The sequence below is a fragment of the Gavialis gangeticus genome, unplaced genomic scaffold (assembly GCF_001723915.1).
Source record: "Gavialis gangeticus isolate Ggan-Ray unplaced genomic scaffold, GavGan_comp1, whole genome shotgun sequence".
NCBI lineage: Eukaryota > Metazoa > Chordata > Crocodylia > Gavialidae > Gavialis > Gavialis gangeticus.
The window spans coordinates 98,205,573-98,216,824 of NW_017729024.1; the positions used below are offsets into that span (position 1 = coordinate 98,205,573).

The 11,252-nt window shown below is 41.1% G+C and overlaps 1 protein-coding gene across 1 annotated transcript in view; it reads right to left on the bottom strand.

Annotated features, from left to right (window-relative positions):
• PCSK5 (proprotein convertase subtilisin/kexin type 5) overlaps positions 1-11,252 on the bottom strand; it is a 461,635-nt gene that overhangs the window by 73,560 nt on the left and 376,823 nt on the right. The window contains exons 22-24 of the mRNA XM_019517436.1: positions 5,885-6,021; positions 1,143-1,343; positions 426-494 (exon numbers count right to left, since the gene is read on the bottom strand). Coding sequence (XP_019372981.1) covers positions 426-494; positions 1,143-1,343; positions 5,885-6,021 — 407 coding nt within the window. The remainder of the gene's footprint in view (positions 1-425; positions 495-1,142; positions 1,344-5,884; positions 6,022-11,252) is intronic.

An 11,252-nucleotide genomic window follows, 5' to 3' on the forward strand; every position in this document is an offset into this window, starting at 1 on the left:
TATATATATATATAAAAATGGAATGGACTTGACAGATATTTTTAGGAAGACAGTCTAGCTCTCTGAGTTGTCTGTACTCAGGTCTATATGCTTGGAATGCCTGAGGCCTAATTCTGGTTCTAAAACTATTCTTGTGAACTTGGAAAAGTCACTTTAACCTTTATAGTTGTGGTATGAATGCTTACCTGTTGAAGAAATATGTAAAAAGGGTAATCTTTCTTGATAGAAAATTTGTGCTGTAGCTAGATTACTTTCCATGTTAAAGAACTGCAGACAGCATTAAAATACAACTTTTGCTGTGGTAGAATGCATTAAGGCTTAAATGAGTAATAACACCATGAAAGGGTTTAAGACCAGAGTTGAAGAGAAGTAACATATTCTCAAATGAAACTACAATGGAGGTGGAATATAGGAGCAATACATACCCACATTGCATGTCCAGCATCCATCTGCACAAGGGACACATTCTTCAGAGTCAGGGTCTTCCACTTCACCTGCACATTGCAGATCCCAAGTTTTGAATTAATTTTAGTTAAATGAAACACCTACATCTAAGCATTCAGCTAGGACACTGAAAATAAACTAATTGATATGGCTAAGTATTAAGACAGAAGACAGGGTAGGGAAGAACCTTATAAACTAACTAATTTAGAGATGCGTAAGCTTTTATAAGCCTGAGCTCACTGAATCAGATGCTGTCAACAGATACATTAAGACACAGGCTCAGCACATTTTTTCTCCTATGTACATTTGCATGACTCCATCCAATTCAAGGAAATGTCTTCTAATATGTGAGAGGAGGCTCATACCTTGAGTAAGAGCCTTCTTATTTGGACTTTCTGGGCATATCCATATGATACACTAACTGTGCAGTAGTGTGTCAGGGCAAAATATGTACTCATACGCTACTGCGCAGTAGTATTAGGCTACTATGCAACTGGTGTCACTAACAAGCTGCACAGTAGCACCAGTTACTGTGCATTGATTTAGTACTTGGTTATACAAGTACTAAACTTAATGTGCAGTAACTATGGTGCATTAATGAATATGTAGACGCACCTTCTGTGCATTAGAAAACAAGAGCCTAATTTTCATCTGGCAGGATAGCAGCATGGGTGTTAGTCCTGCTGTAGGGTACTTACCTTCTCTACATTCATGTTTCTGACACTTGTTTTTATCTAGGTAGTATCCTTTGAAACATCTCTTGCAGTGAGTGGAGTCAAGGCACACTTCACACTGCTCAGAGCAAGGTATGCAGGTATTGTCTTCTGAATGGTAGTGTCCTGGGGGACAGCTCTCTCTGCACTCTCCAATGTACAGGAAACGTTTTATCCCTCTTTTATCTGTGCAACAAACACAACAGGAAAAATACAGCAGTAAAAGAAACATCACTCAATCCATACAAAAGTAGTGTTAACATTAAGCACTAGATCTACAGCTGATGGAAATCAGCATAGAACATAAGGGGTGCATCTACATGTTGATTAATGTGCCGTAATTATGGCACATTGAGTTTTAATACCTGTAATAACAGGTACTTAATGCACCATAATTGGTGCTACTGTGCATTAGCGCAGATGAATGCTTTTTCAGTGACGCTTAATGCCCATTGGACTAATCTACTGTGCATTAGTGCATTGGCATGGTTTTTGCCAGATGCACTAATGCGCAGTAGAGTTACTCCAATAGGCACTAAGCATCTTGTATAGATGTGCCCAAGAAGTGCCACAATGGGTCAGACTAATGGTCCATTCAGCTTAGTGTCCTGTCTCTGACAGTGGCAAGTAATAGATGCTTTTGAGACAGAGTACGTGAATGGGGTTTGTCTAGTGTGATTCATCCCATCCTCAGCATCAATCATCAGCTTCATGGAAGTTTATGAAATTACACCAGTTTATGCTAGCTGAGACTCTGAACCATTTTCTTAGCATTGGGAAATCAGGGCAGTACAAATGTTGTAGTCCTCTCAAGTGCATACACTCAGTGAACAATTCCCAGTCCTCCAATACAGAACAAGAAGACTCCATTACTGGACTGCCAACCAGCATTTCCCTGCAAATAACTGGCTGTGACAAAAAGGGCCCTTCTTGAATTGAATCCTTCGTGCTACGGAGAGAGGAACTAGCATTGCTAATTTTAGCTCTTTGACTCAAACTTTATGAAAGCGTTGCTCTCTCTAGAATAAACCCAACTGGAACCCACATCCCACTCGTTTCCCATCATAGATCAAGTTTGGATTCTGATTTAGACTTTGAAGTATCAGACTGTGTCCATTTTATAATAAAGCAATGAAGATTCCTGGCCTGTCAGGATTAAATAAATGAGAGGCGTTTTCAGAATGTAACCTGGGAAAGTGCACATAATCCAGGGTGCATTTCATTGCAAATTTCGGGAGTTGTTTTGACACCCTACAGTACAAAATATGTTTATGACTATGCTAACTGTATGATATTGCTCTTTCTCTGCTATAGAAAAAAACCCAGCCATTCAATCTTTTTATTTCCTTTTTTTTATGAGTGAACTTTTATTGCTTTCTTTTCTAGTCTACTCTGGTGGTCATACTATGACTATCACTATAGTGTCTGTCTGCCTTGATTTCCACAGAAGTGTTGTGCTCCTGCACAGGTTAAGGACAAAAGGGGCAGTAGTAATATAAGGTGTCCTCCCTTCTGTCACCCTACAGCTGACACCTTGACCAAAAGAGACTGTCAGGGGTGAAAGACTCAATCTCTTTGTCCATTCAGTCTCATCCTCTAAAATGGGGCTTCTAATGTGGGTACAAATTAATGTTTATTGTGATAGTAGCTTTTGAAACATGGATATCTATAGCTTGAGGCTTTGCAGCATAAGATCATTACCAATGGAGCCTGAATTTGACTGTTTAAACTAAAAGGCTCCATATTTCATTAGATATATTCTAAGCCAGTTTGTCAATAACTAATTTTAACTGTCAGTTGTTTTTATTAAACTACTCAAGGATTTCATTAAATTATTATTTGGGAACCCTAATGGAAAATGTTTCTTACTGAAAAGAGAGGTTTGTGGGAAGACAAAAACTATTAAGCCTTTTCAGGAAAAGCACTTAGATACATTTGTCCATGCAGCAGTCTGTGACTGCCCCTGGGGAAAGCTTGCATTTCTTGCTCACTTTGGTTTGCAGTATTCATTTTGTTAGAATTCCTGTCAAGCTTTCCCAGAATTTACAATGGTGTAAGTTTGCCAGCAGATTATAGTCATAATGGATAATTAAAAAATAACAGGTTTATAGAACTATATATATAAAATCTTGTAGCTGCTTGTTGGCCTCTTGGACCAAAGACTTTAAATACTTTTGACAATATGAAATTGTGGTTTAAGTAATACATTGTCGGAAAATAATGAGTTCAAGAAAATATTGCAACAAGGCCATGTCATCCATTACAGTCTTGTCAACAGTTGAGCAGTCTTCACTTTTGTGGCTTTTTAAGCTAAAATGCCTTGGTATCCAATAGATACTAATGTATAGTACTATGGGGAAAGCTTACTGGCTACATTGCAAATTCAAAGCAAAAAGAATATCTTTCACCAGGGAATTCCCTGTATTACCTGTTTGTCTGAATTTACTTCGATATTATAATATTTGATCCCTTTTGGGTCAAGGATAGCATTCTCCTTAAGGAGAGTATGGGTTTTCTCTGCATCTGAACTTGACATAATTTGGTTCATGAGGTCCAGATATATTCCTATATCACCTATAATTTATAATTTTGCAATAACTTTTGCTATTTTCTCCTTTTAGGTCTCTGACGAGAAGGATCTTGAAACAGGCCTTTTCTCCCACCAGAGCTAAATTATGTACTTGGATTTGGACTTTGGATTCAGGCTTGAACCTGCTCCTACTGCTGACTTAAGTCTGAATGCAGACCTCAGTTGGACCATATTCATAACCTTGCATTGCTCACTTTCCAGTATATTCATGTATGTCTTGCAGGCACAGGATATAGATAGAATTGGAAAGCTGTTCTGGTGGTATTTGACATGTTTTCTTTGATTAAATTGTTATTAAATAGCAGTGTGTTTTCTTATTTAGAATGATACAACAGGATTCACAGAGTTTTCTACATGTGCAGGTAAAGGCATGCTAGGATCTGATGAGCAATCCACACAATTGCACCTCCTGCCATGCCACATGTGCATCAGATCCTATCATGCCTTATTGCTGGTACAGGGGGAGCCTGAGATCACCATCTTGGGCTCCCCCTGCACCAGCAGGTAGCTAGCTCCTGCAGCTGCAAGTCTCATAGCTGATGGGACTCATGGCCGCAGCAGCGTCCCACAGCATTCTTAATGAAGAATCCTGCAGCTGCAGGACTCTCCATCCTGGCAGCACCCCACAGCTGCAGGACTGTCCATCCTAGCAGTGCCTCACAGTTGCCAGGACTGAGATTCCCACAGCTGTGGACACAGTCCCGGCAGCCATAGGACACTGGCGGAGCTAAGAATCCTGCTAGCTGTGGGTCTCTTGGTCCTGGCAGTTGTGGGGCACTGCTGGGGCAGAGAGTCCCTTTGACTGTGGGACCCCCAGCCCTGGCTGCACATGGTGCACCCCATTTTTGGCACCAAGGATAGCTCAGCTGTGGGAATGAAGAGGAAGTCAAAATATAGTTAATGTTGTGGCTCTCCATGACTTGAAAAGGAGTCAGTGTTGAGAAGGACTGAGAGTAATGGGCACTACCATATTTCTTATTCAGATGGGCCACACTAACCTGTCCTTGTGGTGGGTTCCCACTGGCATCTCAGCCTTTTTGGCTAAGATTAAATCTAGTTTTTCTGACACCAAAGGGAGAGTGTCAGGACTGACTCTGGCCCTGCTGGTGCCAGCCTGGTACTGCAGTACCTCCAGGCCCAGTGCCAGTTCCCTGGGGAGGGAACGCCTGCCTATTCTTTTTTAAGGGCCAAAAAACCTAAGTTTCCCAGCAACATGTTTGTCTAAGACGGGTTATGTACTGTATAGTCATGCTCGATGTTGGCTACATTTAATCAACTTCATACTCAGTTTCCGTTACTGAGTACATGTTGCTTTTGACAGCAGTTTAATGATAGACAATGTTTTTAATTAGGTTCTTGTATGCATAAGATGAGGGGGTTTTCCACATGCCAATTGGGTAGAAAAAAACACCTCACCTTGTAGTTGAGTAAACATGGTACATTATAAAGCGTTAAACAGCTGTCAAAAGCAGTATGTGCTCAATAACAGAAACCAGCAGTAATGGAAACATGAACTAAGTCTCTGGGTGCTATATCCAAATTACTACAGCCATGTTTAATTTCAAGGTCAATGTTTTCAGATTTGCTCTTCACTTCCATGTGCTCAGGGAGAGCAGGGTCTTACAGCAAGGACATGGGGGAAGGGGCTGCAGGGAGAAGAAGTTGTGGGAAGATAGAGGACAAGAGGGTTACCTGACCTCCCAGATTTATTTTCCCCACTGTAGCAGCATGAGGGGAACAAATTCAAGGCAAACCTCCAATTAGATTGTATACCAGGAAAATATACAAAAAAATTATACATTTTCCAGGTATAACATCTCATTATTGGGGACTGTCTTATAATCAGGGCCATCTTGAATTTGAGTAAATATGGTATCTCTCTAAAGATAGTCAATGTTTAAAAAACATTAGGCAGCTTTATTGGACACACAATGAGTAAGAACAGAATACATCTATAAAAACAGTGGGATCTTTACCCCTATATCTGGGCCATGAACACAATTTAGCTCTGTAAAATGTATTGGAGGTCATTTTGCATAAAGAGCCTACTGATTTTAATGACCTCAGGATTTTGTCCTGAGATTAAAGATAAATTAAAAAACCTAGGTACAAGAAAAAACTAAGATATTTTCCTTACCTGTACCACACACAGTGCATTTGTTAGGTTCGCTTCCGCTACAATCCAGGCAGGTATGATGGCACAAGTGGCACTGGTTTTTAAATTCAAATTTCCCTTTAGAGCATTTCAGTACGCAGCGTCCACCATCAAAAAATCTTTTGCAGCATAAAAAGGTAAAACATCACAATTAGACAAGAGATCAGTATTTTTCTCCTTAAAATAAACCAACCAACAAACAAAAAAACCCCCAAAAGCAAGAATCCTTCTGTTCTTTTGCCCAGTCAGATTTATTATGTAAAGATTTATCCAGTTTGCTCTTCATTCCTTCATATTTTACTTATTGTATTTGCTACAAGAAAGTGGAACAGAGGCTACATTTTTAACTTCAACTTTATACATTAGAGAGGAGTTGAATTTTGCTGAGCAACTCACCTTCAGCCCTGAACCTGGATGTCTTTGTAGCAGGGCACTAAGGTGCCTGCTACTTGAGGAGCAGCAGTATTGGCTCAGGTGCTGGTTGCTAGGGGTAACCAGGAGGAGCTAAGGGGCCCACACCTGGTGAGTCACCTGACCGGAAGGGGCAGGGCTGACCACTATAATACCCAGACAGGAGGTTGTGAGTGCTCTCCTGCTCCCGGCAGATAGGAAAAAGGCCTGAAGGTGGGAAAGAGAATAAGACCTGAATGTACCAGCCGCGAGTTACACGGGTGAGGGGCGGTGTGGTTGGAGGATGTTTAGCCAGGAGGTTTAACTTTGTGTTATAGCCCAGAGGCTTGTGTTATTGTTTTGTTGTGGTTGTTATACTGGAGGACCAGGTGAGGCTATCAGGGGTTGTAGGAGGCCTCATAGAGGCCAGAGAGGGCACATCATTCAGGGGTGCACTGACCCCAGCCCTAGTGCGGGCGGTTGCAAGAACCCCCAAAAGGAGGACAAGCCAGGGAGAGCACCAGTGGTGGCGCAGGCTGCAGGACAAGCCAGGGAGAGCTCCAGTGGTGGCGCAGGCTGCAGGACAAGCCAGGGAGCATCCATGGGGCGCGGAGAGGGAAATTGACCAAACAACGTCCGGTACATCTGTGAGGCTTAGGGCATGGTACAGGGATGTTTGGAGCCATGCATAGCCCATAAGGCTGGGGTGCACTGAGTCACCCAAGATAGAACAAAGACAGGGATACATCAGGGCACCGTGTCAGAGAGGACTAAGGACAGCCTCCCATAAACCTTGTTAACATCAAAGACGTGGCAGGTGAGATTGTGAGGGTGCTTTTTAATATCACCGAGGCATGGTAGGGGGCTCTAGGGGAGTTCGTGGCCACCCCTAGGGCCCCGTGCTGTACAGTCTTCATACGACAGCCCCTGATCTGCATCTTTTCCCTTATATCCATTAATAAGAAGCCAAGAGCAAATCTGGGTCACAGAAGTTACCTGTGAAAAATCCATCTGTGGAAGCTTCCTCTTAGCTTTACTTTAAAGGTTTGCTTTGTAGTGCATCAAGTTAGATACTCGTGCAAATTGTTGTATGAGCAGGGACTCAGGGGCTGGTCCCTTTGGACATGGCTTGATTTGTCTGCTAATGTCTGTGAGGATTATTGATTAATCCTTATCTACCAGCCCAAGTCCCATGGTCAGGGGGCTGGTGCTGGGAGATCCTTCCAGATAAGGATCTCCCAGCCCTGGTCCCATGATCACAGAGCAGAGGGCTGGGAGTTCCCTGCTACCAGGGCAGGGAGACATTGTCCCTGCACCCCAGCAGCAGGGAGCACCCAGGGGCAGGGAACAATCTCCTGCCCCCTGCTACCTGGCTGACCAGGAGCATATTTGCTCCTGGTCAAGGGTCTACACATAGGCTACTACACAGTTGCTAATCTCAAGTAAATTTGCTACTTGCATTTGCAGGTAGCAAATTTACTTAAGATTAGAGCCAAATACTGCACAGTAAGTATCTGCAAGTGAAGAAGTGAATGCTTATTGTGCAGTAATTGGCTTTACTGAGCAGTAAAGCATCTTGGGTAGACATGCCCTGTATGTGCTCATGCTCCTGACTTAAACCTGGAGATTCCTGTCTGGAGAGTTTTGCCCCATGGTCAGACCAAAGGAATTTTTACCCCATGGTCCAACTGGTACAGAGGTTCTGTGTGTGTGTGTGTGTGTGTGAGAGAGAGAGAGAGAGCGGGGTACTTTCTCTGTAGTGGAGGTTACAGCCCTCTTCTTGGATCTCTTGAGCATATTTTAGCAGTCCTCATAGGAAGATATTGGTCATCATAGTTCCCCTTCTTTACCTGTGGCAGGTTAGGTTGTTACGTCTTTCAATTGTACCAGGGTTGCATGTGTAGTTTTACTAATAGGGTGGACAATGGATTTTTACAGGATGGTTTGGATAGAGATGATCCTGCCTTTGATGAGAAATTGGAATAAATGACCTCTGGAGGGTCCAATTCAGATTTAGTTTTCTGTGAATTTCTGATTCTAGGAAAGTAACTTGACAGGACTTTCTCTATTCCTATGTGCAAAATCCCTAGTTGCACGTGTAGGGCTTGATTTTAAGACATGCTGAGCACAAATCAGGATCAAGCCCTTACTTCCTTAGTACTGATTTAAGATGATTCCAACTTGTGTCTCCAAATGGGAAATACCATTTTCCTCTGTAATAAGGTGGCAACTAGTTTCCATTATACTGCAGTCCTATTTAATCCACCCTATAATTTATAGCTTGGTGTCAAATTCCAGATTCATTCTGAAGGCAAAGAGAAATTTTCTGGAACATTTTTTTTGAAGACAACTTGTCAAATAGTCTATCTGTAACATGTCATCTAAAGATGAACCCTAACTTGCAATATTAACATTAGTTAACATAAATGTGACTTCAAAAAATAGTGAAAAATAGTGCTACAAGGACAAGGACACAGTATAATGTTACTTGTATCTTTGCCCCCGTTGGTTCCAAACTTTTGATAGTGTAAAATGGGACCAGGGTGCTAACAAATCAATTAAAAAAGGCATGACCTGAGTTCTTTGTTTGTAATGGGAGCAAATGCATATTTGGCATCTTGTTATGAACATTTTGCATGTCTCTGCTTCTGTGGGTGATATTGTCTTAGTCTCTTTCTAATCAGAGGTTCTCATCCTGTGGGTCACTGGTGCCAATAAATTTCAGGTTAATTTGCAAATATTGCTCTTGTTTTCTTGTCTTCTGCTGAAAAAAGTTTGCTCACTGGCTAATGGTTCGATAGCAGTCCTTCCTAAACAATCAGTGCTGAGTTACTTCTTTGAAATAGATTAAGACACACATAAAGGATAGTGGGGAAAAGGTAGAGAAACCTCAATAGCTAGCAAGGGAGAGACTTGTACACAGTACTCGGTATGCTATGTGTGTCGAGTCTGTAGGAGTCTACAGCAAGGACCTTACTGGAGGGAGCAGAATAAAGTTTAGATTGCAATTGCTGCAGTTTCTAGACCTATCTTGGGTAGGTAGCTTTAAAATATATATTCAGCTTTTTAGGTGAGTTTTCCAGCCGGCATTGAACTTTGTGCTGCTGCCACAGTTATGCTTCTATAAATACCCAAACTAGCTAGTTTTAAAACTCCATCAGGTAAGTCTACATCAGCTTCAATCACTGCAGTGCCTGTAGCGTAGACATGCCATTAGACTCCTGGAGAGAGAGTTGGGGGAGAGAGAGAGAGGCTGGATGTAAACTCACTGTCAGTGTAGACAGGCTGTAGGAAAGATTTTACCTGTGAGGCTAGACAAGCAGCAAGAGACCCTTTCTTGCCCTTGTCAGATTGTCCAAATGATAAAATTTGGCAGCTTGGATCCTGATCCTGAACTCCATAGATCACATAATATATAGTTTTACAGAAAGGAATGGAGATATATATTGTGTTTGACTGGCCAAAATCAAATTTCAGTGTGACATTAGAAGCAGATACTAGCACTTGTACACTTTCAAACAACAGAACAACCTGACAGAAAATGTAACATGAGACAGGCAGTGCCTATTGCCACTGTCTCACAAAGAACAAGGAATTCAGTATTCTCATTTTCACAGGATTTTTTGATAGGAAAAAAAATCTTTTCATCCTTTGTAAAAAAGCAAAAGAATCCCTCTGCACGAAATCACCTCTGCTAAAGTTTTCTCTGTTTTATGGGAGTGTCATTCATTACTGCCTGCATTCTGCACTATTTATATCCATCAAGGGTCAATAGACCCAGGAGACTATCATGTAAATATGTCCATTTCTAATACAGTGAAAATAGCATCCATTGGGTTTTCCCCCTCCAGTTTCTGCTTGGATTTTTACTTTTTCTATTATTACTTCTTTTGATATGGTCTTTTCCTAATAGTTATTTTATAGCCTAGAGACGGGGAAAAAATAAGACATCCTTTGGAAGCCTCACATGCAAAAAGAAAAAAGAAAATGACTAGCAGATTTGTGTAATAAGACCATTGGCATTTAACTCTCAATTCCAGTTGTAATGTACATTGCAGCATTTTGGAAGCAAAGCATTCTTGCAAATGTCCAATATGCATATTATTGAATCTCCAAACTGGTGATGGGTAACTCTCTGACCTGTTGGCATTACACATGATTGAGGTAAATAATATGCGATGCCAAATATGAGACCACTAATCCTCTGGTATAGATTATAGCATCTCTTCAAAAGGTCATACAAGTTAAAGAAGGAGAAGAGCTAGATCATTGCAAAGAGGAGCAGTTAGATAATTTGTGTCATTGAGTTAAAATGAAATCAGCTTGTACCTCTTTTTTTTATACATAATACAGGATTTCTGTTAGAATAACATAAGGTTTGTATCTTATTTATTGCACAGAAATAGAGAACTCCAGATCTGAGTCTGGAACTCTGGTGAGACAACCTGAGCTAAACTGATCCTTGGTGTAAGTAATGGAAGCCAAAAGAGTTACATCAAGGGTGAATTCGTTCTTTGTCCCTACTGGATGTGTCTTCTTATGCTGCAGATATAATCAAAGACACATTATTTTGCAATATATGACATAGGATATAATAAATTATATGCTTGGTTTCTATTTCATTTGCTTTTTTTAGCACACCAAAAATGCATAGGTCCTCATTCAGGTCTCACCCTAATGCAAATGTGGTGTAACTTTATTGTGGGACAATTCTATTGATTTCACTAAAGTGTATAAATGAAAGAAGAATCAAAGTTGTGGCTCACCATGACTTGAAAAACAGTCAGCGGTATGGGGACCGCATTTTAATGGGTATTAGCATATTTCTTATCCAGATGGGTTGTTCTTGCCTATCCTTGGCCAATGTGGGTATTTGTTTTATAGTCATGCTCAGTGTTGGCTGCATTTAATCAATTTTATAGTTGGTTTCTATTGCTGAGCCCATGTAGCTTTTGGCAGC